This window comes from Cnephaeus nilssonii (assembly GCF_951640355.1).
Source record: "Cnephaeus nilssonii genome assembly, chromosome: 19".
Classification (NCBI taxonomy): domain Eukaryota; kingdom Metazoa; phylum Chordata; class Mammalia; order Chiroptera; family Vespertilionidae; genus Cnephaeus; species Cnephaeus nilssonii.
Window position 1 is genome coordinate 50785278 of NC_137090.1, and position 25112 is coordinate 50810389.

Below are 25112 nucleotides of genomic sequence, written 5' to 3' on the forward strand. Positions count from 1 at the left end.
CTGAGAAGTCCAGCTGGGTCCCAGCCCGCTGCATCTCTGAGGGAGAGCTGGGCTCAAACCCTGGCCCGCCACCCTGGGCCTCGGCTCACTGAAGTGGCCCTCCCAGGACCGGCACCCCCGTGGAGGGTGGGATTTTGCCGGGACCCATGTCAAAAGGTCTGGAAGGGATGACCATTGAGCACCCCTTCCCAGGCAGCTGAGGTTCGCCAGGCTTGCAAACAGCTGAGGGGTGTGGGCTGGCACCCTCACCCACGTGGGTGGGGTGGCACCAGCTAATGGCTCCCTCCTTGGACTCCTCCAAATCCGACCAGGTCAAAGCAAGACAGCACAGCCTCCCCGGCGCCAGAGGAGTGCTGGCTGTGCCCGGCTCTCAGCCTGTGAACGCATCAGCCTCCCTGCTTACGGGCCAATCTGCTTCCCCTCATCTGCTCCTCACCCCGCCCCGCCCCGCCCCGCCACCTCATGGGTCACTTAGCACTGCTGTAATGACCAGTCCTGTCTTCTAAGCTGTTTCCACAATCAACCAGAACGACCATCTTCCAGACGAGGAACCCCAGGCCCAGAGGCTGTGCTGGGAGCTAGGACCCTCCTTGGCTCACTCTGTTGCTTGGAGACCCCGCTCCCAACTATAAAATGGAAACGTTCGCCCGGGGGACTGGAAAGGCACAAGATGCTGCAGAGGAGGGAGAGGGTGCTGACCAAGGACCAGCAGGTTCCTGGGCCTTCTGGGTGCAGACGGGGATGGGGGCAGCCCAGCTGAAAACGCCAGGCCCAGAGATCTCTCGTCGGAAGAAAGCAGCAGCCGAGGACTGCAGCAGGCGCGGCGCGGGGCGGCTCTTCTGAGTGCGGCCTGGCTTCCCCAGGGGTGACCAACTCCCCAGACCCCAATCTTGCAGCTCCGTCCCCCCTCCGGCCGTGTGGTGCCCTCTGGTGGCCAAGGCGAGGGCCCCGGGACAAGCAGCGGCCCGGGGCGGCAAGGGGCCGGCCTGTGGCTGCTTTCAGGTCTGAGAGCCGGGCCCGGGAAGAACCTGCCCTGGCGCTGTTGTTCTCTGGAAGACTGAGGCCAAAGAACGTGTGTGTGTGCGCGGTGGAGGGTCCCTTCCCGGAGTCAGGGTTAGGGCACGGCCGGCGCAAACCCGATAAAGCGCAGGTAACTGAGCAGGTCCCGGGCTCTGCTGGTGAGCGCCCCCAGCGGGGCGGAGCGGGCAGCGGCGGGGAGGTCACGGGAGGGAGGGGGCGCGGGGCGTGACGCACGGAGGCGGGGCGGGCGCCGGCGGGCTGCACTTAAAGGCGGGGCGGGCGGGGAAGCGGAGGGACTCGCCCAGAGGCTCAGGCGCTGCCAGCGGAGCCCGGCCCGGACTCAGCCGCAGCCCAAGCAGAACCCCAGCCCAAGCAGAACCCCAGCCCTGCGCTCCTCTGGCCCTGGCCCGCCCGCAGCCCCTCCGCCCAATGAAACTGACCGCGATGATCAAGAAGATGTGCCCGAGCAGCTCGGAGCTGAGGATCCCGGCCAGGAACTGCTCCCGCCTGGTCATACTCGGCTCGTCCAAGGTGGGCAAGACGGCCATCGTGTCGCGATTCCTCACGGGCCGCTTCGAGGACGCCTACACGCCCACCGTCGAGGACTTCCACCGCAAGTTCTACTCCATCCGCGGCGAGCTCTACCAGCTCGACATCCTCGACACGTCCGGCAACCACCCGTTCCCCGCCATGCGGCGCCTCTCCATCCTCACCGGTGAGCGGGGGGGCCGGGCCGGGCCGCGGGGCTGAGGGGGGTTGTTGCAGCTGTGCCCCGGGAGGGGGGATTGGAGACCCCTGGCCCGAGAGCACTGGCGAGGACGCAGGTGCCAAGTTTGCGGGTTTGCGTGTGGAGAGGTCTGAGCGCCTGGCGGCCGGGGACCCCAAAGCCAAGCCCACTTTAAGGTGCCCCCCCCCCCCCCCCCCCCCCCGGCAGCCCCGTCACCTCCTCTCCTGCTCTGCCCCCCAGGAGACGTTTTCATTCTCGTGTTCAGCCTGGACAACCGCGAATCCTTCGAGGAGGCGCAGCGGCTCAAGCAGCAGATCCTGGACACCAAGTCCTGCCTCAAGAACAAGCCCAAGGGGAGGGCCGACGTGCCCCTGGTACTCTGCGGCAACAAGGGCGACCGGGACCTCCACCGCGAGGTGGAGCCGGCCGAGGTCCGGCAGCTGCTGGGCGACGGCCCCCAGCGCTGCGCCTACTTCGAGGTCTCCGCCAAAAAGAACAGCAGCCTGGACCCCATGTTCCGGGCGCTCTTCGCCATGGCCGGGCTGCCCGGGGAGATGAGCCCGGGCCTGCACCGCAGGGTGTCCGCGCAGCACTGCGAGGCGCTGCACCAGGCGCTGCGGGGCAGGAAGCAGCTGCGCCCCGGGGGCCCGGGGGGTGCCCTGGGCGTCGTGGCGCCCTTCGCGCGCCGGCCCAGCGTGCACAGCGACCTCCTGTGCGTGCGCGAGAAGGCGGGCGGCCAGGCCAAGGACAGGGAGCGCTGCGTGATCAGCTAGGGCTCCCTGCTCCCCGCGCCGACCGCAGTACCTAAGGAAGACCCTCCGTCCGGGCCGGCCCTGCGCTTCAAGTGTCCTGGCGTCTTCCCTCCCCAGAGCCGGGCCCAGCTGCGAGGTGAAAACGGAGGAGGGCTGGTCATCTGCTTTGGAAGGAAAGCGAACTGGGTCACAGGTGGACCCCCTCCCCCACGTCTGAGTGCCCACTGGCACCTGCCACCGCCCCAACCCCCGCGCCCTGACTTGGTGGGCACAGGCCCAGCAGAGGGTGAACTTGCCGGTTTCTCAGAGACGGAGTAATTGGGACGGGTGTGTGTGGAAGTGAATCAGCCCCCGCTGGGCTCCCAGAAGCCCGTCCTGCCCGCCACAGGGTAAAGGGGGACCTCGGCATTAACTTGTCTGTGATTCTGGGTTGCCATGGCAGCTGGCAAACGCTTTTGCCCTCCTGAAACTAAGGGTCAGATCAGCCAAGTGTCTTGTTTACATGTGTGTGTGAAACTGCACAAAGGAAAAACTTGGTGAACATGAACAAAACCTTATCCAGTGTTTATACTGTGTAAGACCGTCTCAGTTATTGTACTGGTTGTTTTACTATAAAATAATTTAAAATGAAAACCGTGCTTTCTTTGCTTTTAGAAATGGCCGGAGGGGCAGGGTTGGAGGGAGGGTGGGTTTCTACGTCGTGGCTTAGGCTCGCCTTCCCAGACCTGGAAAATGCGCCAGCGTTCCGAGCACAGCTTCAGCTCTCCTGGGGAAGAGGCTCCAAGAAAGCTCCGATGGCTGGGCGGAAGCCCTTCTATTTGGGGAATGGGTCCTTTGAAATCGAGGCCAAAAAGAAAGGATTTCAGAGTCCCCTCTAGAGATGCATCTTTCCAGCCATTTACCTGCTTAGCTTCCCCTCGACCCAGCCACAAAGGGCCCCTGGGACTGTGCCCAGCTGTTCTGTCCAATACTCAGTGCAGGCCCAGGGTGACAGAGGTCAGCACATCTGAAACGCTCCGAGGTCTGGAAGTGTCCCTTGGCCCGGCTTTCACCGTAAGGAAGCAGAGCCTGGCCGTGGCTCCTCTCCCACTCCCAGGTGGCTGTCTGGGGACAGCTGGGTCACCCAGCCCCCGGGCCCTCCAGCTCCAGGAAGCACTTTCTGCTCTGGGCAGAGGTCTAGCGCGCTTCTCTGCAGAGAAGCCTTTTCTCGGGAGTGGAGGGCGGCCACTCCCAGCTCAGGACCACTCGTAATTGTGCGCGCCTGGGGCAGCGACACCTGCCAAGCCCCGAATTCTTTGCCAGGAAAATACAGACAGCGCCCTTTGCGTGGAGCTGCTGTGAGAATTAAGTGTGATGTTTAAGCCGCTGTGGCTGCTGGTTGGGTGTCGTCCCATCCTGTGCACCAAAAAGTTCCTGCTTCAATCTGCAGTCGGGGCACATACCCAGGTTGCAGGCTTGATCCCAGGGGGGGGGGGGGACATGCAGGAGGCCAATCCATGTGAGGGCTGAGAGCGGAACATCCATGTTTCTCCCTCTAATTTTTAAAAATCTTTAAAGAAATAAAAAGTGCCTGCCACCCAATAATCCAAATAATTGGCTTCAAGGGGGTGCTCAGGCCTGAGGGGCGTTCAATATTGTCCCGGGGGAGGGACGGCAACCTCGCTCTGGTGAGGGCTGCTCCCTACCAGGACTGAACCCACTTATGGAATGAGGGATGGCCGGGGGCCCGTCATGGCGGGCAGGATGACCCTCCAGGCCAATGGAGCCTGGACAGACGTGGGCTCCCAGGAGGTGCTGCTGCCACACTCAATCGTTAACCAGGTGTGTGCGGGGAGGGTGCGGAGTGGAGGCTGAACATACCCAGCTCCCAGGAGACATCTTGTCGGAACTTCTCAGCACAAAACCAAGACGCCCGAGAGCAGAGCCAAGTCCTTTTAATGACGCTCCTGAAGACCACGACATCCCAGCCCGGCAGGAAGCCCGGGCCCTGCTTCCCAGGTGCTTCATGTTTCATGGTATCTGGTCAGAGCCTTAAAACTGGCCCCCCACTACTCTGAAAGCTCGGGAAAATAACTGATTCAGTTAAACAACAGTCCCGAGGTAGACGTCTAACAATGCAGAGCCTGCTCCTCTGTCCAAAGCCACAGAAACCGGATACCCACCCACAGACCCGAGCTCCCGGACCCCGCCCTCTGTGACAGGTGGCTGCAGGTCCACTGAATGAACCCCTGCTAAAAATATCTCCACCGTCAGCACCCGCCACCCAGGTCAGCCGCAGGCAGCTGGTAAGCCCCAGAACGGGTCAGCATAGGTTACGCACTCATTTCCAGATTTAAATATTTGGTTACTAGTCTCACCTTATCCTTTCAGAGGCCAGGGACAAGCACGAAAATAAAACATCCCACCTGCAGGAAATTAGGGGTGTTTGTAAACATTTTATGAACCAGAACTTGGCTGCTTAACTTTGGGTGTAGCTCGAGCACCCGCCCCCCCTCCCCTTACAGAACTGTACCTGGCCAAGGCACGGTCACAACTGCCACCTAGAGCCGCCCTCCTGAACAAAAGGACATCACGAGCCTGTCTGCAGAGCAGTGGTGTTCGTGGCTGGCTCTTTAGCGCGGCCAGAGAGAAACACACCTTTCACCAAGACCACGGAACCTGAGATGCTGGGAGGCCGGCTGTGGCCCAGAAGCCCACCTGCGCCTGTGCAGAAGTGACACTCCCCCAGCCCCAGGTCTGGTGGCTTGGCCACTCTTGGGCACTAAATGGCTAAACGAGATGCCTGCAGGTGACAGGAGACACGGGGAGCAAGAGCTGAAAGTGAAAAGAGCATGGAGGTGGCAGGGAACCTGGACAAGGGGCCACCCAGCAGGGGGGGCCACCCAGCAGGGGGCCGACCCCCCACGGACAGTTACACTCACTGGCTCAAACATAAAGGAAACAGTTTCAGGAGAAAATGTCTTCAAAACTGCTTTCTCCCAGCCTTCCTTCACCACGTGAAGCCCAAGCCGCACGAGCCCGGCCTCACCTGCCCAGTGAGCTTCGTGCAAAGGCTTCAGAGCCTGTTGCTAACAGAGCGATGTGTCCCTGGCACACACTGCTCCTGTCGGGGGGAGGGGAGGGAGGCCGGCAGCAAAGCGGAGATGGCCCCTCCCCAGAGCACTCTTCTTCCCACCAGCAGGCACTCCAGCCACTGTGCATCGCGACACATGGACATAGAGAAGGAAGCCCCAGCCCCGCCGCCCCGCCACAGTCAACGTCAAGTTCAGCTGAGGAAGCACAACAGCCTCCACCCTAGTCGGCTATAAAGTTCAGAGCTGGGGTCCAAGGAACCACTCTTCTCAAGGAACCACGCGGGCCACGTGCTCTTCCGTGCTCTCTCGGGCACCCTGAAAGCCGGCTCGTCTACTCCTTGGGGATCTCAAACATGCAGAGGCTCTTGTACTTCTGCAGAAGTTCGTTCTTGGTCCTGACTTGCTCGCGGAGGCTGTGCAGCTGTTGCTGCTGCTGCTCAGGGCTCAGGTGGATGCCGGGCATGGTGCTGATGACCTTGCGCGTCTCCTGGAACTTGGTCTTGAGGGCGTTGAGGTCATGGTGGATGTCCGGGCTGTCCTTGTCCATGCTGCAGGGTCAGAGGGTAAGCATTAGCACTCGCCGCTAAGGCTGAGACACCCCGGCTCCCCTCCCCTGCGCCCCACAGGCCTGCTGTCCTCCATCGCCTTTTGGAATGCCTGGTTTCTGCCTGGCCCCTTACTGGCTGTGGCCAGAGGGCAGGGCCTGTGACGCTGCTCAGGAAAAGCCCTCCCACAGCACGTGGGCAGAATTAGAGGCTGAATGTCTGTTCGCCAAGAGGGCCGGACTGTCCACCTCATGCCCAGCTGCACCCCGTGCCAGGGCCAGTCCCTGGGCACTTGGGCACTCAAGTAGCATCTGTTGAAAGAACGAATGCTTGCCACATAAGTTTGTACGTGTCTGCTGAACAAATGAACAAACCATTACCAATATCAGGTGACGCACTGCAAGCAAAATTTGCTGAAATACGACATTTCTTCTCATTTCAGCCATTTCCAGGCCAATCGGGAGACTGTCAGCCACTTTTAGCTGACGGTTGGAAGCTTAAATCTATTAACATAAAGACTAATTCCCACAGAGCTATTTACAGCATTTAAATTAGTTAGAAACTATTGGAAATGTTTCAGAGGTACAGCTCTCTACCACAGTTATGTAAACTCTGTGCCTTCAAGTCAAGCTCATTTTAAAGGCAGGAGCCTCCACTTCATCTCACAGCTATTAGCAGCTGCCCAGAAATCCAGGCTCCCTGTCTCCACTAACGTAAAAACAAAACAAGAACAAAACCTTTACCTAAGATCAAAGAAACAGCCTAATAGTTGCTCCTATACATTATATACATATTTTTTTTGCCCTAGCCAGTTTGGCTCAGTGGATAGTGTCAGCATGCAGACTGAAGGGTCCTGGTTTCGATTCTGGTCAAGGGCACATGCCCAGGTTGTGGGCTCGATCCCCAGTGTGGGGCATGCAGGAGGCAGCCAACCAATGATTCTCTCTCATCACTGATGTCTCTATCTCTCTCTCCCTCTCTGTGCCCTGAATGGGAAGACCTCCTGGTTCATAGGTCAGTGCTCAACCACTGAGCCATGCCAGCCAGGCTTTATTATTATTTTCTTAGTGTTTTTATTATTATTATTATTATTATTATTATTATTATTATTGATTTGAGAGAGAAAGGGAGAGGGAGAGAGGGGGGAAGGAGAGAGAGAGAGAAACATCAATCAGCTGCCGCCTACACATCCCCTATTGGGGATTGAGCCTGAAACCTGGGTATGTGCCCTGGTTAGGAATCGAACCGTGATCTCCCGGTTCATAGGTCGATGCTCAACCACTGAGGCACATCTTAAAAAAAAAAAAAAAGTTTTGTGTTCTTTTTGTGTGTTGTGTTTTTTTTTAAAGCTGAGCCAAGCCCTAACTGGTTTGGCTCAGTGGATAGAGTGTTGGCCTGCGGACTCAAGGGTCCCAGGTTTGATTCTGGTCAAGGGCATGTACCTTGGTTGCGGGCACATACCCAGTGGGGAGTGTGCAGGAGGCAGCTGATCGATGTTTCTCTATCATCGATGTTTCTAACTCTCTATCCCTCTCCCTTCCTCTCTGTAAAAAATCAATAAAATATATTAAAAAAAAAAAAAAAAGAAAGAAAACTGATTAACCTCACATGAATCTGAAAGGACATAGTAAAAACAAACAAAAATACATAAAATGAAAATCTGGAAGGAAGTTATGACAATCCAGTTCTGGAAGCAAACATTACCTGGCCCCAAAGAATTTTCAATTCGGAAAATAAAAAGTAGACCATGTTTAAGATGCTCATTTCTGAAAAAAAATCTCCAGGGCTCCCCATTCTTTACTTGGTGAACTGTCAGTACAGGAGACTTCCTTTAGATCAGCTGTCGCCAACCTTTTGGACCTCTGGACCAGCGGTTGGCGACCGCTGCTTTAGCTAGTAAAGGAGCCACATGAAAAGCCACCTGGACACACAGAGGAAAGACCACGTGAGGACAGGGAGAAGACAGCATCTGCAAGCCAAGCACAGAGGCCTCAGAAGAAAGAACCACCCTACCCACACCTCGACTTCAGATTCCTGGCCTCCACAACTGTGAGACTTTCTGCTGTTAAAGTCAACAACCAAAGCCCAGCTGGGAGCAGAGCTGAGGCCACGCCGCCCACAGCACGGCCTCCCCTCTGCGGGCTCCTGGGCCTGCCCTAGTTGTGGAGGTAAACAGCATGGAACCCTCGGGAGAAAAACACTCTATTCAGGAACTGGCTCAAACCAGGAGGGAGCCTGCGAGGCCAGGGCGGCGGTGAAAGACTCACGCCGAAAGAAAAGCATCGGGCCCCACGCTGCGAGAACAGGAGCAGAAAGCCCGAACGGCCTGCCTTTGTGTTCAGCGTTAGTCATCATCTAACTTTAGGAGGAAAAGGAGCCTAGGCCAGGCTGAGAAACACAAAAATCATACGAAGAGCAAGGTTAGGCACTTTGGTCCCACCCACTGTAGTTTTAAGGTGGACAAATGCCCTGGATGGTGTGGCTCAGTTGGTTGAGTGTCGTCCCATGCACCAAGAGGTCACGGTTCAATTCCCAGTCAGGGCACATGCCTGGGTGGCGGGCTCGATCCCCGGTAGGGGACGTGCAGGAGGCAGCCGATCGATGTTTCTCCCTCTCTTAAAAATATTTTTAAAATGGACAAAAATATTACTGCTATACCTTGACTGACAGGCCACTTCCTGAGTCTTTTGTGCACACCTGGGTGATACTTAGCATGATCCCAGCAGTAGACACAGACACGGTGTTTGTGTCACCAGACGTGGGGCAAGCACCACAGGAGCAGGTGGTGAGGTGGGCACGATGGATGGCTAGTACAGGTGCTAGTAAGTAGGGCACAGCTTTGGTTTTTAGCCGAGGTGCTTTGGGGCTTGAAAATACAAACTGGCAACTGAGCAAAAGTGTGCCCACTGGTAGCTTAGAAGTTCAAGGAACCCAGATCACTAAAGCAACCTCCTCCCAAACCTAGCACCACCTCGTGACCTCTAGGTGACATCTGACTGCTTCCTACTTCTTTCTCCTCAAAACTTCATCCCCTCAGCCTCGTGCCCAGTGGCCTAGCTGCCCGATCCTGGGACCAGGCCTTCTCATCCTCTCCTCCTCCCACACTAACTTCAGTGCTGGCATCTTTCTAAACCAGTGTTTGCTTTTGTTGTTGTTGTTTATGACAGTAATAGGTGTTTGAAGGGGAAAGTTAAAACGACAGACACCCAGGCTTAGAAAAGTTCCTCTAATGCCATGTCCCAGAGATCACCTCTGTTAGTTGTGGCATATGCTATTCCAGATTGCTTCAAAATATACAGCCACACACAAATACACACTTACTTTTTATTTGTTTTGACCATACTACACACATGGTCTTATTCTTTTTTTAAAATATATTTTTATTGATTTCAGAGAGGAAGGGAGGAGAGATAGAAACATCAATGATGAGAGAGAATCACTGATTGGCTGCCTCCTGCACGCCCTCTACTGGGGATCGAGCCTGCAACCCAGGCAGGTGCCCTGACCGGGAATCAAACCAGGACCTCCTGGTTCATAGGTCAACACTCAACCTCTGAGCCACACCAGCAGGGCACATGGTCTTATTCTTGCTTTTCCCCCTGAACAATGCATCCTGGATGTCTTTTCATGTGGACACATATACAATTAGACAGCTAAATGATTTGGCTGTTGATGGGTGTTTGGATGTTTGCAGAGTGACAACGACCATTTTATACCTATTATCTGTATGTACTTGTGCAAGTACTTTGATAAGTTCCCAGAAGTGTGATTTCTGGGTCAAAGGTTATATATATTAAAAATTTTGACAGGTTACCAAATGCCCTCCAGAAAGACGGCACACTCCTGGAGTCCATGGGCACCACTGGCTCTGCACTCCTGGACAGCAGCTATCACTTCCTCGTGGCCAGTTGTATTTCTCAGCTCCAGTTCTGCTAGCACGTAAGGGGACCTCACTCATACCCTTGCTTTTATCTACTCACTGACTTACATGTGAAAAACATACTTCTAAGGAGGAATAATAAGAGGCTCTGCTGTTAAAAGAAGTCTGGAAAAAACACTGCTCTAAACAAAACAGCGAAGAGTGTGTCCATCTGCTCCCACCCCCTCAGCTGCTGAGCTCCCACCCCCACCCCCCACCTCCCGCCTGCTGGCCCCGCCCTCCTTCCTGAAGGTCAGCTTCCTTGTTCCCACAGTTACGTCTTTCTCCTTGGAGACCTGCAAAGGTCCAAAGTGTACTCAGGGCCTCCTTAGCACGCCCCAACTCTGACAAAGGGAGCCCCCTCCACACGCTATGGTGAAGCTTCGTGTGCCCGATGTTCACCCAGCGCCAGTCCTGCCAACTCCACCTCCTACCGCCCCCTAACCCTCCCCCCCGCCTCCTCCTCCTCGTACTGTCACTCAGGTCTTCTCCTCCTCCTGACACCCTCTGCCCCACCAACCTTTACAAACTTAAGTCTGCGCTAACAACTTCAGATGGTTCCCCCTTCCAGACAATACCTGCCAGACAGGTTCACCTCGACGAGGGCTACCCAGGCCCACCACAAGGAGCCTCCACCTCGGAGCACCCCTGTTCCCAAGACACAGGGTAAACAGTCTGCCAGGGCATCAGCCGCTGCACTAGCGACTAACTCAGGGAGCCTGTGTTCCAGCAGGTGCTGCTCGGTCAGGCTGGAGGGGCTGGCGAGGTGACAGAGAAGAGCATAGGCTTATGAGCAGGCCCAGAAAGAATCCCCCAGACAGTCTAGGAATGTCCCCTCTTCGGTGCTCATTCTTTTCACTGGGACTCGGTGGAAGGAGGAGAAAGTGAAGGGCAGAGAGGGAGGCTGAAGTAAAACGAGCAGAGACAAGCCCTGGGAGCCAGTGGGTCATTTCATAGACCTCTTCACTCGCCAATGTGGAGGCTGCTTCCTGCGCAACCCAGACAGGGCTCCGCTGGCACAGAAGGCTGGTCAGATCAAAGCAGACACTTGTGTGGGAAGAAGAGGCTGGTAATACCCCACTCCCAGACAGAAGTCTCCCAGGGCTCTGAGGTCCTCCTGCTAACCTGCCTCCACAGCAAATGAACTTGTTTTAAGCAACATGGCTCCACCCTAAGGTTAAAGGACGAAGCAGTGTGCTCATCACTTGAACTACCTCTGCGGCATCAAAGATGATGGCTCCCCTCTACTTACCCAGCAACCTAAAAACATCTATCCTATCTAATAACAGAGTAATATGCAAATCAACCATCACTCCACTACACCCACAGCCACGCCCACCAGCCAATCAGGAGCAAGTATGCAAATTAACCCAACCAACATGGCTGCAGCCATGGAGTGAGCAGGAGGCTTGGGTTTTCCCGGCAATGGAGGAAGCCAAGCTTTCTGCACACCCTGGCCAGCCCAGGCCTCCACTCAAGGCTACAAAGTTTCAATTACAGAAGATAAATAAATCCCAGATACCAGGGCCTCCGCTTGGGTCGCCAGGGAGTGTGACCGGCCTGCAAACCACCACAGGCCCCTCGCCTAGGCCGCCCCACGCCCCAAGGGAACCCCCACCCTGATCCGGGACACCCTTCAGGGCAAACCAGCTGGCCCCCACCCGTGCACCAGGCCTCTATCCTATCTAATAAAAGAGTAATATGCAAATTGACCATCACTCCAACACACAAGATGGCTGCCCCCATGTGGTCAAAGATGGCTGCCCCATGTGGACACAAGATGGCCACCACAAGATGGCCAGCAGGGGAGGGCAGTTGGGAGGGACCAGGTCGACAAGGGAGGGCAGTTGTGGGCGATCAGGCCAGCAGGGGAGGGCAGTTGGGAGGGACAAGGCCTGCAAGGGAGGGCAGTTGTGGGCAATCAGGCCAGCAGGGGAGGGCAGTTGGGAGGGATCAGGCCTGCAAGGGAGGGTAGTTGGGGGCAATCAAGCCTGCAGGGGAGGGCAGTTAGGGGTGACTGGGCCGGCAGAGGAGGGAAGTTGGGGGTGACCGGGACTGCAGGAGAGGGCAGTTAGGGGTAATCAGGCTGGCAGGAGAGTGGTTAGGGGGTGATCAGGCTGGCAGGCAGAAGCAGTTAGGGGCAATCAGGAAGGCAGACAGGCGAGCAGTTGGGAGCCAGCAGTCCTGGATTGTGAGAGGGATGTCCGACTGCCCATTTAGGCCCAATCCTGGGCAGTCGGACATCCCTCGAGGGGTCCCAGATTGGAGAGGGTGCAGGCTGGACTAAGGGACACACCCCCCATGCACGAATTTCGTGCACCGGGCCTCTAGTATATATATAAAAGGCTAATATGCTAAGTATCTGACTGTCCAACCAGTCGCTATGATGTGCACTGACCATCAAGGGGCAGACAGTCAACCCAGAAGCTGCCGTGATGCGCACTGGCCATTTACAGAGAAATTGCACTGTGACCTGACACCCACAAAGCAACACTCGGCTTCTCCCAAGTGGGACACAGGCCTCGCCACCACTCCAGAGCGACACCCCACCAACGCTGCCAAGACCCCATGGCGCAAAATGCAGCCCACAGCCCAGCCCAGCCCAGAAACGGTGGCTGTGGGCACTGGGTAATGACGTCATGTAGCAATGCCCAGCTTCCTCTCCCTAGCGACGACTAGCCTCCTTGGAGTTTCTTCAGCCCAGGAACATGACTTGCCTTATAGCCAGGTACAAACATTTCACACTTTAACCAAATGTCTGTGAAGCGTTTTCCCATGCCTCATCTCATTTGATCCTCACAGAAGTCCTGGAATAGGTAGATAGGAGACTCAAGTGGAATCCTATTTTCTTTTCATTAGCTGGAAAACAGATACTTAGAAAGCTTAGAAACTTGACCTGACTGAAAAGGAGTAAGAAATGGTGGACCTTGAAAATGACTTCAGGTTTTCTCACTGCGCAGAATATAGTCAAACACTGCTGCAGTTAAATATTTTACCCTTTGTTCTCCATGCGTGATCTACAATTATAATCTGCTTCGTGTTGATATTTACTGCTGTGTTGCTGACAATTACCTGAAAGAGAAGTTGGGGTGCTTCGCTGGGCTGGAAAAAGTTTAGCTAAATCAGAAAGCATGTCTAGCCCTAGCTGGTTTGGCTCAATGAATAGAGCGTCGGCCTGCGGACTGAAGGGTCCCAGGTTCAATTCCGGCCAAGGGCACATGTCTGGGTTGCAGGTTCGATCCCCAGTAGGAGGCAGCCGATCAATGATTCTCTCTCATCATTGATGTTTCTACCTCTCTCTCCCTTCCTCTATAAAATCAATAAAATATTTTTTTTTTAAAGAGAGAGAGAGAGCAGGTCTAATGAAGCAAGTTTGTTCTATATCTATAAAAGGCTAAGTTGACTTGCGCATGCGTGATACATATAAAGTTCTCGCTGGCGTCAATTGCACACATATGTTTTGATCTGTCATTGTCGATCATGAATTTGGTTAACACTTCCATTATAGAGAAAGGGCAAGTAGCGATATTAAAATATTTCTTCTAATTAATTTTCTTTCAATGTGCACGAATTCATTCACCGGGCCACAGCAACCTAAAAACATTCAACAACTAAAAACTCAAATTAAAAATGTTTAAGGACCCGTGTTGACAGAATACATTTACTAGGTGACCAAGACCATCATGCAAGGCAGTGACAACTGCAATTCAGAATTCCTAGGCAGGGACACTTCATTCCAGACTAGATTAGATTTGGCAAGTTTGAAGGAAACAAGTTATAACTTTCCCTGGTCCAACAGGCCTCTTTCATTCCTCCTTTATTATATACTAGAGGCCTGGTGCATGGATTCATGCACAGTGGCGTCTCTCAGCCTGGCCTGCGCCCTCTTGCAAACCAGGACCCCTCAGGGGATGTAGTAGTGTGAAGCGGCAGGCGGCCGGGAAGGAGCCCGGGCCCAGGCCAGGCACTGCATCGCTCCTGCTCATCCCAGCCCCACTGCACCTGCCGCCGCCACCACCACTTGGTAGCACCGCCGTGGAGGCGGGAGAAGCTCGCGCCACTGCAGCTGCGCTTACCAGCTGTGAGCCCAGCGGCATCTGGCGCCCGGTGGTCAGCTGAGCAGCGCTCCTGCTGTGGGGAGCACACTGACCACCAGGGGGCAGCTCCTGCATTCAGAATCTGCCCCCTGGTGGTCAGTGCTCATCATAGCGACTGGTCGACCAGTCGTTCAGTCGTTTAGTCATTCGGTTGCTCGGTCGCTTGGTCACTTAGGCTTTTATATATATAGACTAGTGGCCCAGTGCACGAAATTTGTGCACGGGGGGGGGGGGGGGGAGGAGAGCGTTCCCTCAGCCCAGCCTGAACCCTCTCCAATCGGGGACCCCTTGCAATCTGGGACCTCTGGCTCCTAACCACTCACCTGCCTGCCTGACCGCCCCTACCTGCCTCTGCCTGTCTGCCTGATCACCCCTAACCCCTCTGCCTGCCTGATCACCCCTAACTGCCTCTGCCTGCCTGCCTGATCGCCCCCAACTGCCCTCCCCTGCCAGCCTGATCTTGCCCTCAACTGCTCTCCCCTGCCAGCCTGATCTCGCCCTCAACTGCCTCTACCTGCCTGATCACCCCTAACTGCCCTCCCCTGCCAGCCTGATCTTGCCCCCAACAGCCCTCCCCTGCTGGCCTGGTTGCTCCCAACTGCTTTCCCCTGCCGGCCTGATTGCCCCTAATGGCCTCTGCCTCAGCCCCCACCACCATTGCTTTGTCCAGAAGGAAGTCAGACATCTGGAAGATGGCCAGTTGACCTGGTCTAATTAGCATATTACCCTTTTAGTAGTATAGATAGATTATATAGGATAGGATTGCTTAAATGGGCGGGGAGGGGGGAGCTTTTTTCATCAGGAGGAGATGCTCTTGGCAGACAAAAATACATAATCCCTATATTTGGACTAATAGCCAGCCATATGCACTATACTGCCACACGGGTCATTAAAAAATTGAACCGCTTTCTTACACCTTAGACCAAACAGATGTTGCCCTTAAAACCCCTCCTCAGCCCCCACCTTAGGTTCTGCCTTCGCAGTTTAGCCAGATTAGGTTCTGATTGGTTGGTTTCTATGCCAGTCAAGTCAGCGTCAAAAGCTCTGCCTTCTAGGCAGCCATTGGCTCCTCACACTTCACCCAGATTTGGTTCTGACTGGTCGGTTTCTATGCCAGTCATCATCTCTGGGCCTATCAACGGGCCTGATCAGAGAGGCGGGGCAACCCAGCACTGACTTCCCGTCAGTCGAACCTTCAGTTGTTTTGGATGTTATGGACCCTGGGTTTTGATATATTAGGATGTACTTCTGTAATGTGGTTTCTATGCATACCAGAAAAATCTCAAATAGCTGGGACCTATAAAATTTCTTACAGGCATAAAAATGAAATTTTTCCTTTTCCCTTTGCTCAATCTTTGAAAATAACACAAATGCATAGTTTTAGCTGCTCATTTAACTAGGGAAGATGCTAGAAAGGATGGAAGCTATGGCTGTGGGACTGCTAACACCAGGCAGGGTGCACCTCCGCCAGGAGCATGAGGAGCCAGGAGCTTATGCAGCAGGAAGAGGTAGCCTCTGAGCCAGTCCTTGACAATATGTGGCATTTCTCTGGTCAAACAGAGGACAGGAAGGCACGCCCGCAGAGGGTCTGGAGTACACACAAGCCAGGAAGACTCCACCCACCCAAATCTGGGCTGTTGCAGAGATCAGGCAGAAGATTTGAAGATGGTGTGCAGAGATCTCTGGATGGAGGGCTAAAAGTTGGCAAAAACAATTTGGAAAGAGCCCTAGTTCCTCCTGTTAACACACACAGCATGAACTGGAAAGAAGAGAGGATAAAGACAAAGAGACGAATTAAGAAGTGATTATAGATCCGAAACTAAGGTTAGAAGACCTAGACCAAAACTCAGAAGCCATAAAGGAAATTCTTAACAAACCTGCCCTATATAAATTGAGAAGCTTCCGAACAACAAGCAAACCCCAAGTCAGAAGAAAAGATTTAAACTACTTGACAAAGGGCATACTTTCCTTAATATACAAAGAGTCCATAAAAAGAGAAATGACCTAATAGAAAAATGGGAAGTTTATAGGGAAAAAATGAGAAATGACATATAAAGTTGCATATGAAAAGATGCTTTACCTCATATCATAAAAGACATAGATTGATATAATGTATCATTTCTGACCAATCAGATTAGCCAAGATTAAAATGTAATGGCATGGCTCAGTGGTTGAGCATGGGCCTATGAACCAGGAGGTCACGGTTCAATTCCCGGTCAGGGTACATGCCCGGGTTGCAGGCTCGATCTCTGGTGAGGGGTGTGCAGGAGGCAACCGATCAATGATTCTCTCTCATCATTGATGTTTCTATCTCTCTCTTTCCCTCTTCCTTCCTCTTTGAAATCAATAAAAATAGCCCTAACCGATTTGGCTCAGTGGATAGAGCATCGGTCTGCGGACTCAAGGGTCCCGGGTTCGATTCCGGTCAAGGGCATGTACCTTGGTTGCGGGGACATCCCCAGTAGGGGGTGTGCAGGAGGCAGCTGATCGATGTTTCTCTATCATCGATGTTTCTAACCTTCTATCCCTCTCCCTTTCTCTCTGTAAAAAAAAAAAAATCAATAAAATATTTTTTTAATAAATCAATAAAAAATATATATAAAAGTTAATGGTGATAGCCCTGGCCAGTGGCTCAGTGGTCAGAGCATGGCCCTCCCACCAAAGGATTGCGGGTTCGATTCCTGGTCAAGGGCATGAACCTGGATTACAGGTTAGATCCTGCCCCCTCCCCTCCCGGTCAGGGCACATGTGGGAGGCAACTAATAGATGTCTCTCTCACACTGATGTATCTCTCTCTCTCTAAAAAGTCAATGGGAAAAATATCCGCAGGTGAGGATTAACAACAAAAAGTCCACAAACAGAAGACATTACATAATTTATGATATGGCCACCTTATTGAGGAAGACTTTCATGTATGAGTACAGAAGTGTCTAAAACAGACTAATAAGTGAAAAAAGCCAAGTACAATATGATCTTACTTTGCAAACATTTCTAAAAAGACGTGCATATATACTTCCTGGAAGGATATTACTGCATTAACACAGCAGTTAACAGTGGTGAGGAAACTTAGGGGAAGGGATCCTTTTTCATTTTACATGTTTCTCAATTTGCAATGTTAACTTTTAAAAAATGAAATGTTTTTAAAAACCTAATGATGCAGTACTCTGGATTCTTCCGAGAACAAGGAAGGTTAAATTTACTTCCTTATTCACCCCCTAGGCAAGGAGTAAACACGTAATAAAAGGGCCACCTGAGAGGCTAGAGACGAGGAAGAGAGCAAGGGCCTGTGACGGAGCTGGTCCTGGTCCTGCCCTCGCCAGGCCTGCCAGGCGTCGTCCTCCTGCTGGCTTCCCCGCTGTCAGCCGAGACGCCACGTCCACCCCGAGCACCAATCTGACCAGACTGCTGGTTCGAATGCTTCCTGGGCTCCCTCAGGCTTCCCCACCTTCCCAGCTCTCCCTTCCTACCCTGGATCTGTGTTCCAGCCCATCAAACTGTGTGGACCCTCCTAAGTTTATGCTATTTCTTTTAAAATATATTTTTATTGATTTCAGAGAGGAAGAGGGAGTGATAGAAACATTAATGATGAGAATCGATTGGCTGCCTCCTACACGCCCCCTACTGGGGATGAGCCCGCAACCTGGGCATGTACCCTTGACCGGAATCGAACCCGGGACCCTTCAGTCCGCAGGCGACGCTTTATGCTATTTCTTGGCGCCCCATGCTCACACATGCTTTTCCTATAGCCCCCCCCCCCCCTCCCTTTCATAATTGAAGACTCGTCTCTGGCATCACCCCTTATCAAGCTGTGACTCCTCCAGGCTTCATGAGTCTCCTCTCCCACCTTGTCTTGACCAGTCTGCCTCCTTATTAGCCTATAAACTCAAACACATACTTAGACATAGTGTGAAATCGTATCCTAACCATTTCTTTTTTAAATTCTCACCAGAGGATATTTTTAAATTGATTTTTAGAGAGTGGAAGGGAGGGAGGAAGAGGAGAGAGAGACACATCGGATTGGTTGCCTCCACACGCACCAGAATGGGACCGGGGCTGAGGCTCGAACCTGCAACATGCCCTTGACCGGGAACGGAACCCGAGACCCTTGTCTGTGGGCCGACACTCTAACCATTGAGCCAAACCGGTCAGGCTGCATCCTAACCTTTTCTCATGATTACAGTACCTCTCCTTCTCTCTGTGCCTATTGTTTGGCCAAGTGGCTTTTTTTGCTCTTCTGTTCTGTGCTTCCTTAGTAGGGGTTTCTTCACATGCCTAGCGACACTGGTGATCCCGTCACATGAACGAGCGAGGTTCTTCCTTGGGGAGCCTCCAAAGCCTTTCCTCTTGGGCTGGTCAGACACTCAGAAGGTCTTTTCTTCAGCTGCCAGTCAAGAAGCCAGGTGGGCAGGTGAGGTGGGGCCTTAGTATTATTCAGTGTGTGAACTTGCTCTCAAACTGTTTGTGTCGTCCCTCCCTCAAACTCCAGACACTCTCTGGGAAAGAGCAACGCTTTGTCTTCAACATGGAAGAAGGGTAGTTACCTGTCGGCTTGGACTTGGGGAGGCAGAACTATGGGGATCTCCTTCGTAAACAGACTTTGAAGTAACCCTCCTGTTCTCAGTCCCCCTTCACCTCTTTCCAAAGGTCCCTGGCACTGCCAGTTTCTGAGATTTGGGGGGAGGGCATGGTCCAGCTGATTCTTGGGGCTGGCAGGCGGCTTAGCCCTTGGCCATCTGCTTTGTGTCAATTATCTCCTCTCATGTTCTTTATGGTTTATGTTAAAAAAAAACACAAAAGTTTTCACTGTCGTTTTATTTTATTTATTTATTTTTAATATATTTTTATTGAGTTCAGAGAAGAAGGGAGAGGGAGAGAGAGATAGAAACATCAATGATGAGAGGGAATCATTGACCGGCTGCCTCCTGCATGCCCCCTACTGGGGATGGAGCCCGCAGCCTGGGCACGTGCCCTTGACTGAAATCCAACCCGGGACCCTTCAGTCCGCAAACCGACGCTCTATCCACTGAGACAAACCAGTTAGGGCCTCACTGTCGTTTTAGAGATAACAAACACATGTAATTCCACCCACTATCTTTCACCAGACATGACTCTTGAGTACACCTGACACCATCTTATGATGTAAATATTATTAGTCCTATTTCACAAGAGAAAGAGAGGCCCAGAGAAGCTAAGCTGCTCGACCAAGGTCATCCAGTCAGTACACTACAGAGCTATAGTTGAACTCCATTGTCTGAGGCCCATTACTATTATTCACATATTAGAGATTTAAAAAATTAAGGCCTAGAAGAGTTATGTGTTCACCAAGATTGCAAGGCAAGCAGGCAGCATGAGACTTGAATCCAAGACTATGTGACTTCAAAGCCCATTTCTCTCTGGTGCACCTCACTGCCCACCTTAAGGACAGCCCAACACAACCGCTCTACCAGGGCTTAGGACACACACCAGGGGTCCCAGAACTGCCTCTGAGAATGGATACGTTTTGTGCTTCCAGTTTTCTTAAAACCAGCATATCTGTAAGCCAGCTCTGCCCGGGACTGCACCTGCGTTGGTGTCTGCGAGCTCCCTGCTGCCGAGAAGGGCTGCTGGAAGAGCAGGGGCCCTGAGAGCCGGCGGCTGCCCTGCGCCGTGGGCACCTGGTCACACCAGGGAGCCGAGTGCAGGGAGGCTCTAGGTGAGAACACCCAGGAAGCATCAGGCCCCCACAGCAGTGAATCTAGGCTGCCACCCTCGCAGGGAGCTGGGCCAGGCACAGCCCGAACTTCATTCTGAGAGGGGCATCCCGGCAGCAAAGCCTCCACGAGCACAGGCACGCTCACTGGAATGCTTCTGTAATCGCAGTTTGTTCTAACTGCTTTGTTTGGGTTTTTGCTGGTTAAATAAGAGCTATAAGCTGAGGGCTTTCGTCTCGTCTCGTGTGGGTATAAATAACAGTAAAAATAAGTCAGCAAACATGGGACCGGGAGACTTTTAGGCTGCGGATTTTAGCTTCCTTTCAGGCTAGCCTGCAGCGGGCCAGCAGGACGGCAAGCACCTGCTCTGACACGAGCCGGAACGGGCGCTACCTGTTTCCTGCTCTCCCGCCATCACCCTCGAACTCGGGGAACCACGGTTTTTCCCCCGTAACTGGCGAGCAGTGGGTGAGCCGGCGCCGGGCGCTGTGCACCCGGGAAGAGGAGCCCACCCGCTGGATCTGAGGGAGGAGAGCGAGGTGAGTGCACCCCTACCTCACAGGCGACCCGCCCGAGGCTGGGGGAGCCGCCTCGCGCCAGGGCTCTGGGCGCAAACCTGAGCGTCTGCCCCGCGGCGGCGGCTTCCTTCCCGGTGCACCGCCCGGCCCCTCGCCCGATGGCAACTCCAGGCTCAAAGCATCCGCTAACCTCCGGAAAGGCCGCCTCTCCCCTCGGGCCTGCGTCCCGTTCATGGACGGGCGTCACCGAGAGCGCCCGCCGGCCGCCGGCCTTACCATTTGATGATGTTGTGAACCAGCGGCAGGAACGAGTAGCCGTCCTCCTTCGCGCCCGCCGGGGACGGGGGCCGGGGCGCCGGCGGCTGGGGCGCAGCGACGGGCGGCGGCGGCGGCTTCGGCTCGGCCAGCGGCGGCTCGGCCGGCGGCGGTACTGCATCTTCGGCCGGTCGCCCGGCCGCCAAGCCGGCGGAGGCCATGGCGCTCGGAAGCCGCGAGCGGCCGCCCAGTCAGGAATTGGGACCGCGCGGCCGCCCGGCGCGTCACTTCCGCTCGGCCGCGGGCCGGAGGCTGTGCGCGTGCGCACTAGGGCGCGGGGCGGGGCAAAGTCGCGGCCGTTACTAGGCAACGGGCGGTTGGCGAATTGTAGATGGTGAAGACAGCTAACTTACGGAACCGTCAGAAGTAGGAGTTATTTCAGAAAAACGTCCATTCCTCCTCAGTGACGAAGAGGGTCCACAAGCAGCGAGCAGAAGGAGCCCTGGACGGACGGTCCGCACGGCCCGGCCTCGGGGGCTCCCGCAGGGCCGGCTGCTCGGCGAGCGGAGGGGACCCGGCTTACCTGGGGCTGAGGCGGGCCCTGCAGCCCTGGAATCCCGGGGAAGACCAGCCCGCACCCCGAGAGCCTCCGGGCGGAGCGGCCGCATCCCCGACCGAGAGGACGGAGCTGACCCTGCGCGGCGCCACCCCGCCCGCTGGCGGGGAAGAACTGAGAACTGGACACTTCACACGCCTCTCCCGGATGCTGAGCGAGCTGTGCGGGCGGGTGGACGGCGTCCTACAGAAGGGGTTGTGTCAGGATCAACAGGAGAGCCTAGAAGCCAGTCCTCCGTGCCCGTGGGCTAGGGTCTTAAGCCCCAGGCCCTGTTCCTCTCCTCTGAAGTCTAGTTCAGGGCCATAGCAGAGCCTGCCCTGCTTTCTGACTTCTGCAGATGCATGGTCAACCTCCAAAGGTTTGGTTTAAGGACATCATGGGGCCCCAGGCCAAAGTGGGGGACTTCTGCTGGGTTTGGGGTTATGTTCCTCAAAACAAGTATAATTTCCGGGCAATGGGTCAGCCACCCTAAGCCTAGCCCATGAGGGGAAGAAGAGAGGAGCCGGGCAGCCCGGCCTTCCTCAGGTGGCCATCTGGGCCCCAAAGAGAGGCCAGGAGCCCACCTTCAGGTGCCAACAGGAGCGGTGACACGCCAGAGCCAGCGGCCCACCCCAAGGCAAGCAGTAATGCTAACGTTTTCGGGCGCATCAGGAGCAGTTGGTGGAAGGAAGCAGAGATGCTGGAGGGTGTGCTGTAGACTCTCCAGTAACGCCCCTCAGCTCAGCTCTCAGCCACCACTGCTCAGGCACCAGCATGAGCACGGAGGGCGAGGCTGAGGGCTTTCTTCCTGCTGACCAGGGGCCTCTCCACTAGGCGGAGAGTTCAAGGGTCTGGCCCAGAATGGAGGAGAAAGTGCTGTTGGGGTAGGACCAGGTTGCTTGAAGAGACTCTACCCTCCGAGTCATCTGGGGAAGCAATGGTAGTACAATAGTAATCATAATAATAGTAATTTCCACAACCACCATGGAATAAAAGTAGGTATAAGGAACAGAGTCACAATCATCGCATTTAACCCACAAAAGAGCTCTGGAAGGTAGATATCACTTTCCCCATTTTATAGATGAGGAAAGGGAAGTTTACAATGGTTAAGATACTGGCCCAGAGTCACACAGCTTGCCTGACACCAAGCTTATGGTCTTAACCAACACATAGGAGATCTTAGATCCCCACCAGTTCTGTAACTTTATGGTTTGCAATGTTAAAGTGAAAGTTTTATTCAGAGTTCCAAAAGCAATCTAACATCTATACTAATAAAAAGGTAATATGCTAATTAGACTGGGAGACCTTCCAGACATCCTTCTGGACAAAGCCATGGTGGTGGGGCCGAGGCAGAGGCGGTTAGGGGTGATCAGGCCAGGAGGGGAGGGCAGTTGGTGATCAGGCTGTGGGGGGGCAGTTGGGGGTGAGCAGGCCAGCAGTGGGGGGTAGTTGGGGGCAAGCAGGCCGGCAGGCAGAGTGGTTAGGAGCAAGCAGGCCGGCAGGCAGGTGAGAGGTTAGGAGCCAGTGGTCCCGGATTGCGAGAAGGATGTCTGACTGCCATAGGGATCGGGCCTAAACCGGCAGTCGGACATCCCCTGAGGGGTCCCAGATTGGAGAGGGTGCCAGCCGGGCTGAGGGACACCCTCTCCCCCCGCCCCCCATACACAAATTTCATGCACCGGGCCACTAGTCTATAATAATAAAAGTGTAATATGCTAATTAGACCAGACAACTGAATGACCTTCCGGATGACCTTCCGGACCACACTGATACCCACTGGCACCAGGCCAGCCAAGGGTGCGATGCAATTGGTTGGGGGCCCGGCTGTTGCCCCATGATCGCCCTTCAGAGGGAGGCTTAGGCCACCAGCCAGCAGGGCAATCAATCAATCAGGGGCTCCATGATATCCCCAAAGAGGGAGGCCCAGGCTACTGGTGGCGGTGCTGCGGCAGGTGGGTGGGGCCTCCCTCTGCAGGGGCAATCCATCATGGAGCCCCAGCTGGGTGGGCAGGGCCTACCTCTTTGGGATGATCAATTGCAAGGCTCCTAGACTGTGAGAGGGCACAGGCCGGGCTGAGGGAACCCACCCCATGCGCAAATTTTGTGCACCGGGCCTCTAGTGCATCAATAATATCCCATGGCAATCGTGCACCATCTTTTCTCTCCTCATGTGTATGTGTGTGTTTATCTTTATTGTTGAAAGTATTATAAATGTCCTCTCTTTTTTAACCCCACTAACCTTCTCCACCTCGCTCCTGCCCCCCGCGCCAGGACTTCACCACACTATTTTCTACGTCCATGGATTATGCATATCTCTATATATAAAAGCTTAAGCAACCATTCAACCAGTAGCTATGACACACACTGATCAGCAGGGGGCAGACGCTCAACGCAGGAGCACAGAGCTACGGTGACTTGGCAGCTGCGGTTCTCAGGTGATGCACCGGAACCAGAGAGGAGGGAGCCCAATACCAGGGTGCATCACCCGAGAACCTCCCTCTCGGGGGATGTTGGAGAGCTGGTTTCGGCCTGATCCCCGTAGGCCAGGCTGAGGGACAAATCCGTGCACCGGGCCTCTAGCCCATTGGCTCCCCTCTAGCCCATTGTCTAGCCCATTGCAGAGGTCGTGGGTCTGGCCCTTACAGAAACTTCAATTCGATTAGCTAAATAACATGCAGGACCTACTGGCTCCCATCGCCACAGGACTCCACCTGGGCGGAAGGGCCTGGGCGAGAGCCTGACACTGAGCAGGGTCCTACCTTAGGCCGACTAGATTCCAGGCCAAGTAAATCCTGTTTGCTAAATAATTGCATTTTACAGCTAAATGCCCACAAGTCGTCAGTAACCGCCAAACTTAGGGTAAAGTGAGATGAAAAGCGAGGCAGATATAGAGAGAAAGTGACATAATATTAGGAGAAGAGAGGAGGGAGCCTGATTCTGGTGTGTGTCACCCGAGAACGGCTCTCTCCGCAATCCAGGACCCCTAGGCCAGTGGTCGGCGAACTCATTAGTCACAGAGCCAAATGCCAACAGTACAACGATTGAAATTTCTTTTGAGAGCCAAATTTTTTAAAGTTAAACTTCTTCTAACGCCACTTCTTCAAAATAGACTCGCCCAGGCCGTGGTATTTTGTGGAAGAGCCACACTCAAGGGGCCAAAGAGCCACATGTGGCTCTCGAGCCGCAGTTTGTCAACCACGGCCCTAGGGGGATGTCGGAGACGCGGTTTTGGCCAGATCCCTGCAAGCCAGGCCAAGGGACACCAGTGCACTGGGCCTCTCCTCAGCATGTAAGTTCTTTGGTTAATCTCCTCCTACCCCTACCCCCACCCCCACCCCCATTGTGTGTGTTTTTTAGTCCTCGCCTGAAGATATGTTTGATTTTTAATTTTTTTTTTTTTGAGCGAGAGAGAAACATTGATGTGAGAGAGAAACATCAATCTGGGGATTGAACCACAACCCAGGTATGTGTCCTGACTGAGAATCTAACTGGAAACCTTTTTGGTGCCGGGACATGCTCCAACCACCTGAGCTACCTGGCCAGGGCCCAGCGTGCTTTATAACTTAATTACAAGTCTCAATTTTAATGTTGGCAGAATAATGAGGACCTCTCTTTTATATAAAAGGAAAAAATGATTTCGGTATAAATAGACACAGCTAAAGAAAACAAATTGGAAACAGGAAACATGAAAGAGTATGTTGCATTGACAATTTGCCCTAAAAGTAGTTACTATAATTAATTAGTGGCAAAGAGTAAAGCTGACTTCATAACATTGTAAGTGGGTGTCAAAAAAACCTACTGGTTTCATTAAAGCTAAACTTGCCACAAGAAATGTGTGTGTTCATAACTGTTCCATTGGAAGTTAAGGAAACACACGCTCTATTGACACGTAGGGGCTGTACGTCGCTAGAGACGCCACC

At 54.0% G+C, this 25112-nt stretch overlaps 2 protein-coding genes across 4 annotated transcripts; one reads left to right on the forward strand and one right to left on the reverse strand.

Moving 5' to 3' along the window:
- The first annotated feature begins 1319 nt into the window (after nucleotides 1-1319).
- RASD1 (ras related dexamethasone induced 1) lies at nucleotides 1320-4270 on the forward strand. 2 transcript variants are annotated; one of them, XM_079798492.1, is made up of 2 exons: nucleotides 1320-1735; nucleotides 1988-4270. In XM_079798492.1, exons 1-2 carry the CDS (start codon nucleotides 1450-1452, stop codon nucleotides 2518-2520), a joined length of 819 nt encoding a protein of 272 aa, XP_079654618.1. In that variant the 5' UTR covers nucleotides 1320-1449; the 3' UTR covers nucleotides 2521-4270. The 2 variants fall into 2 exon arrangements, with proteins under 2 accessions (XP_079654618.1, XP_079654619.1); XM_079798493.1 differs by having other exon boundaries at nucleotides 2062-4270.
- A 148-nt stretch (nucleotides 4271-4418) lies between these two features.
- Nucleotides 4419-21013, reverse strand: MED9 (mediator complex subunit 9). 2 transcript variants are annotated; one of them, XR_013815105.1, is made up of 3 exons: nucleotides 20619-21013; nucleotides 5012-6121; nucleotides 4419-4904 (listed from the first exon to the last, which is right to left on the reverse strand). XR_013815105.1 is itself a non-coding variant. In XM_079798494.1 (2 exons), exons 1-2 carry the CDS (start codon nucleotides 20816-20818, stop codon nucleotides 5905-5907), a joined length of 417 nt encoding a protein of 138 aa, XP_079654620.1. In that variant the 5' UTR covers nucleotides 20819-21013; the 3' UTR covers nucleotides 4419-5904. The 2 variants fall into 2 exon arrangements, 1 of the variants encoding a protein (XP_079654620.1); XM_079798494.1 differs by having other exon boundaries at nucleotides 4419-6121.
- Nucleotides 21014-25112: the final 4099 nt, after the last annotated feature.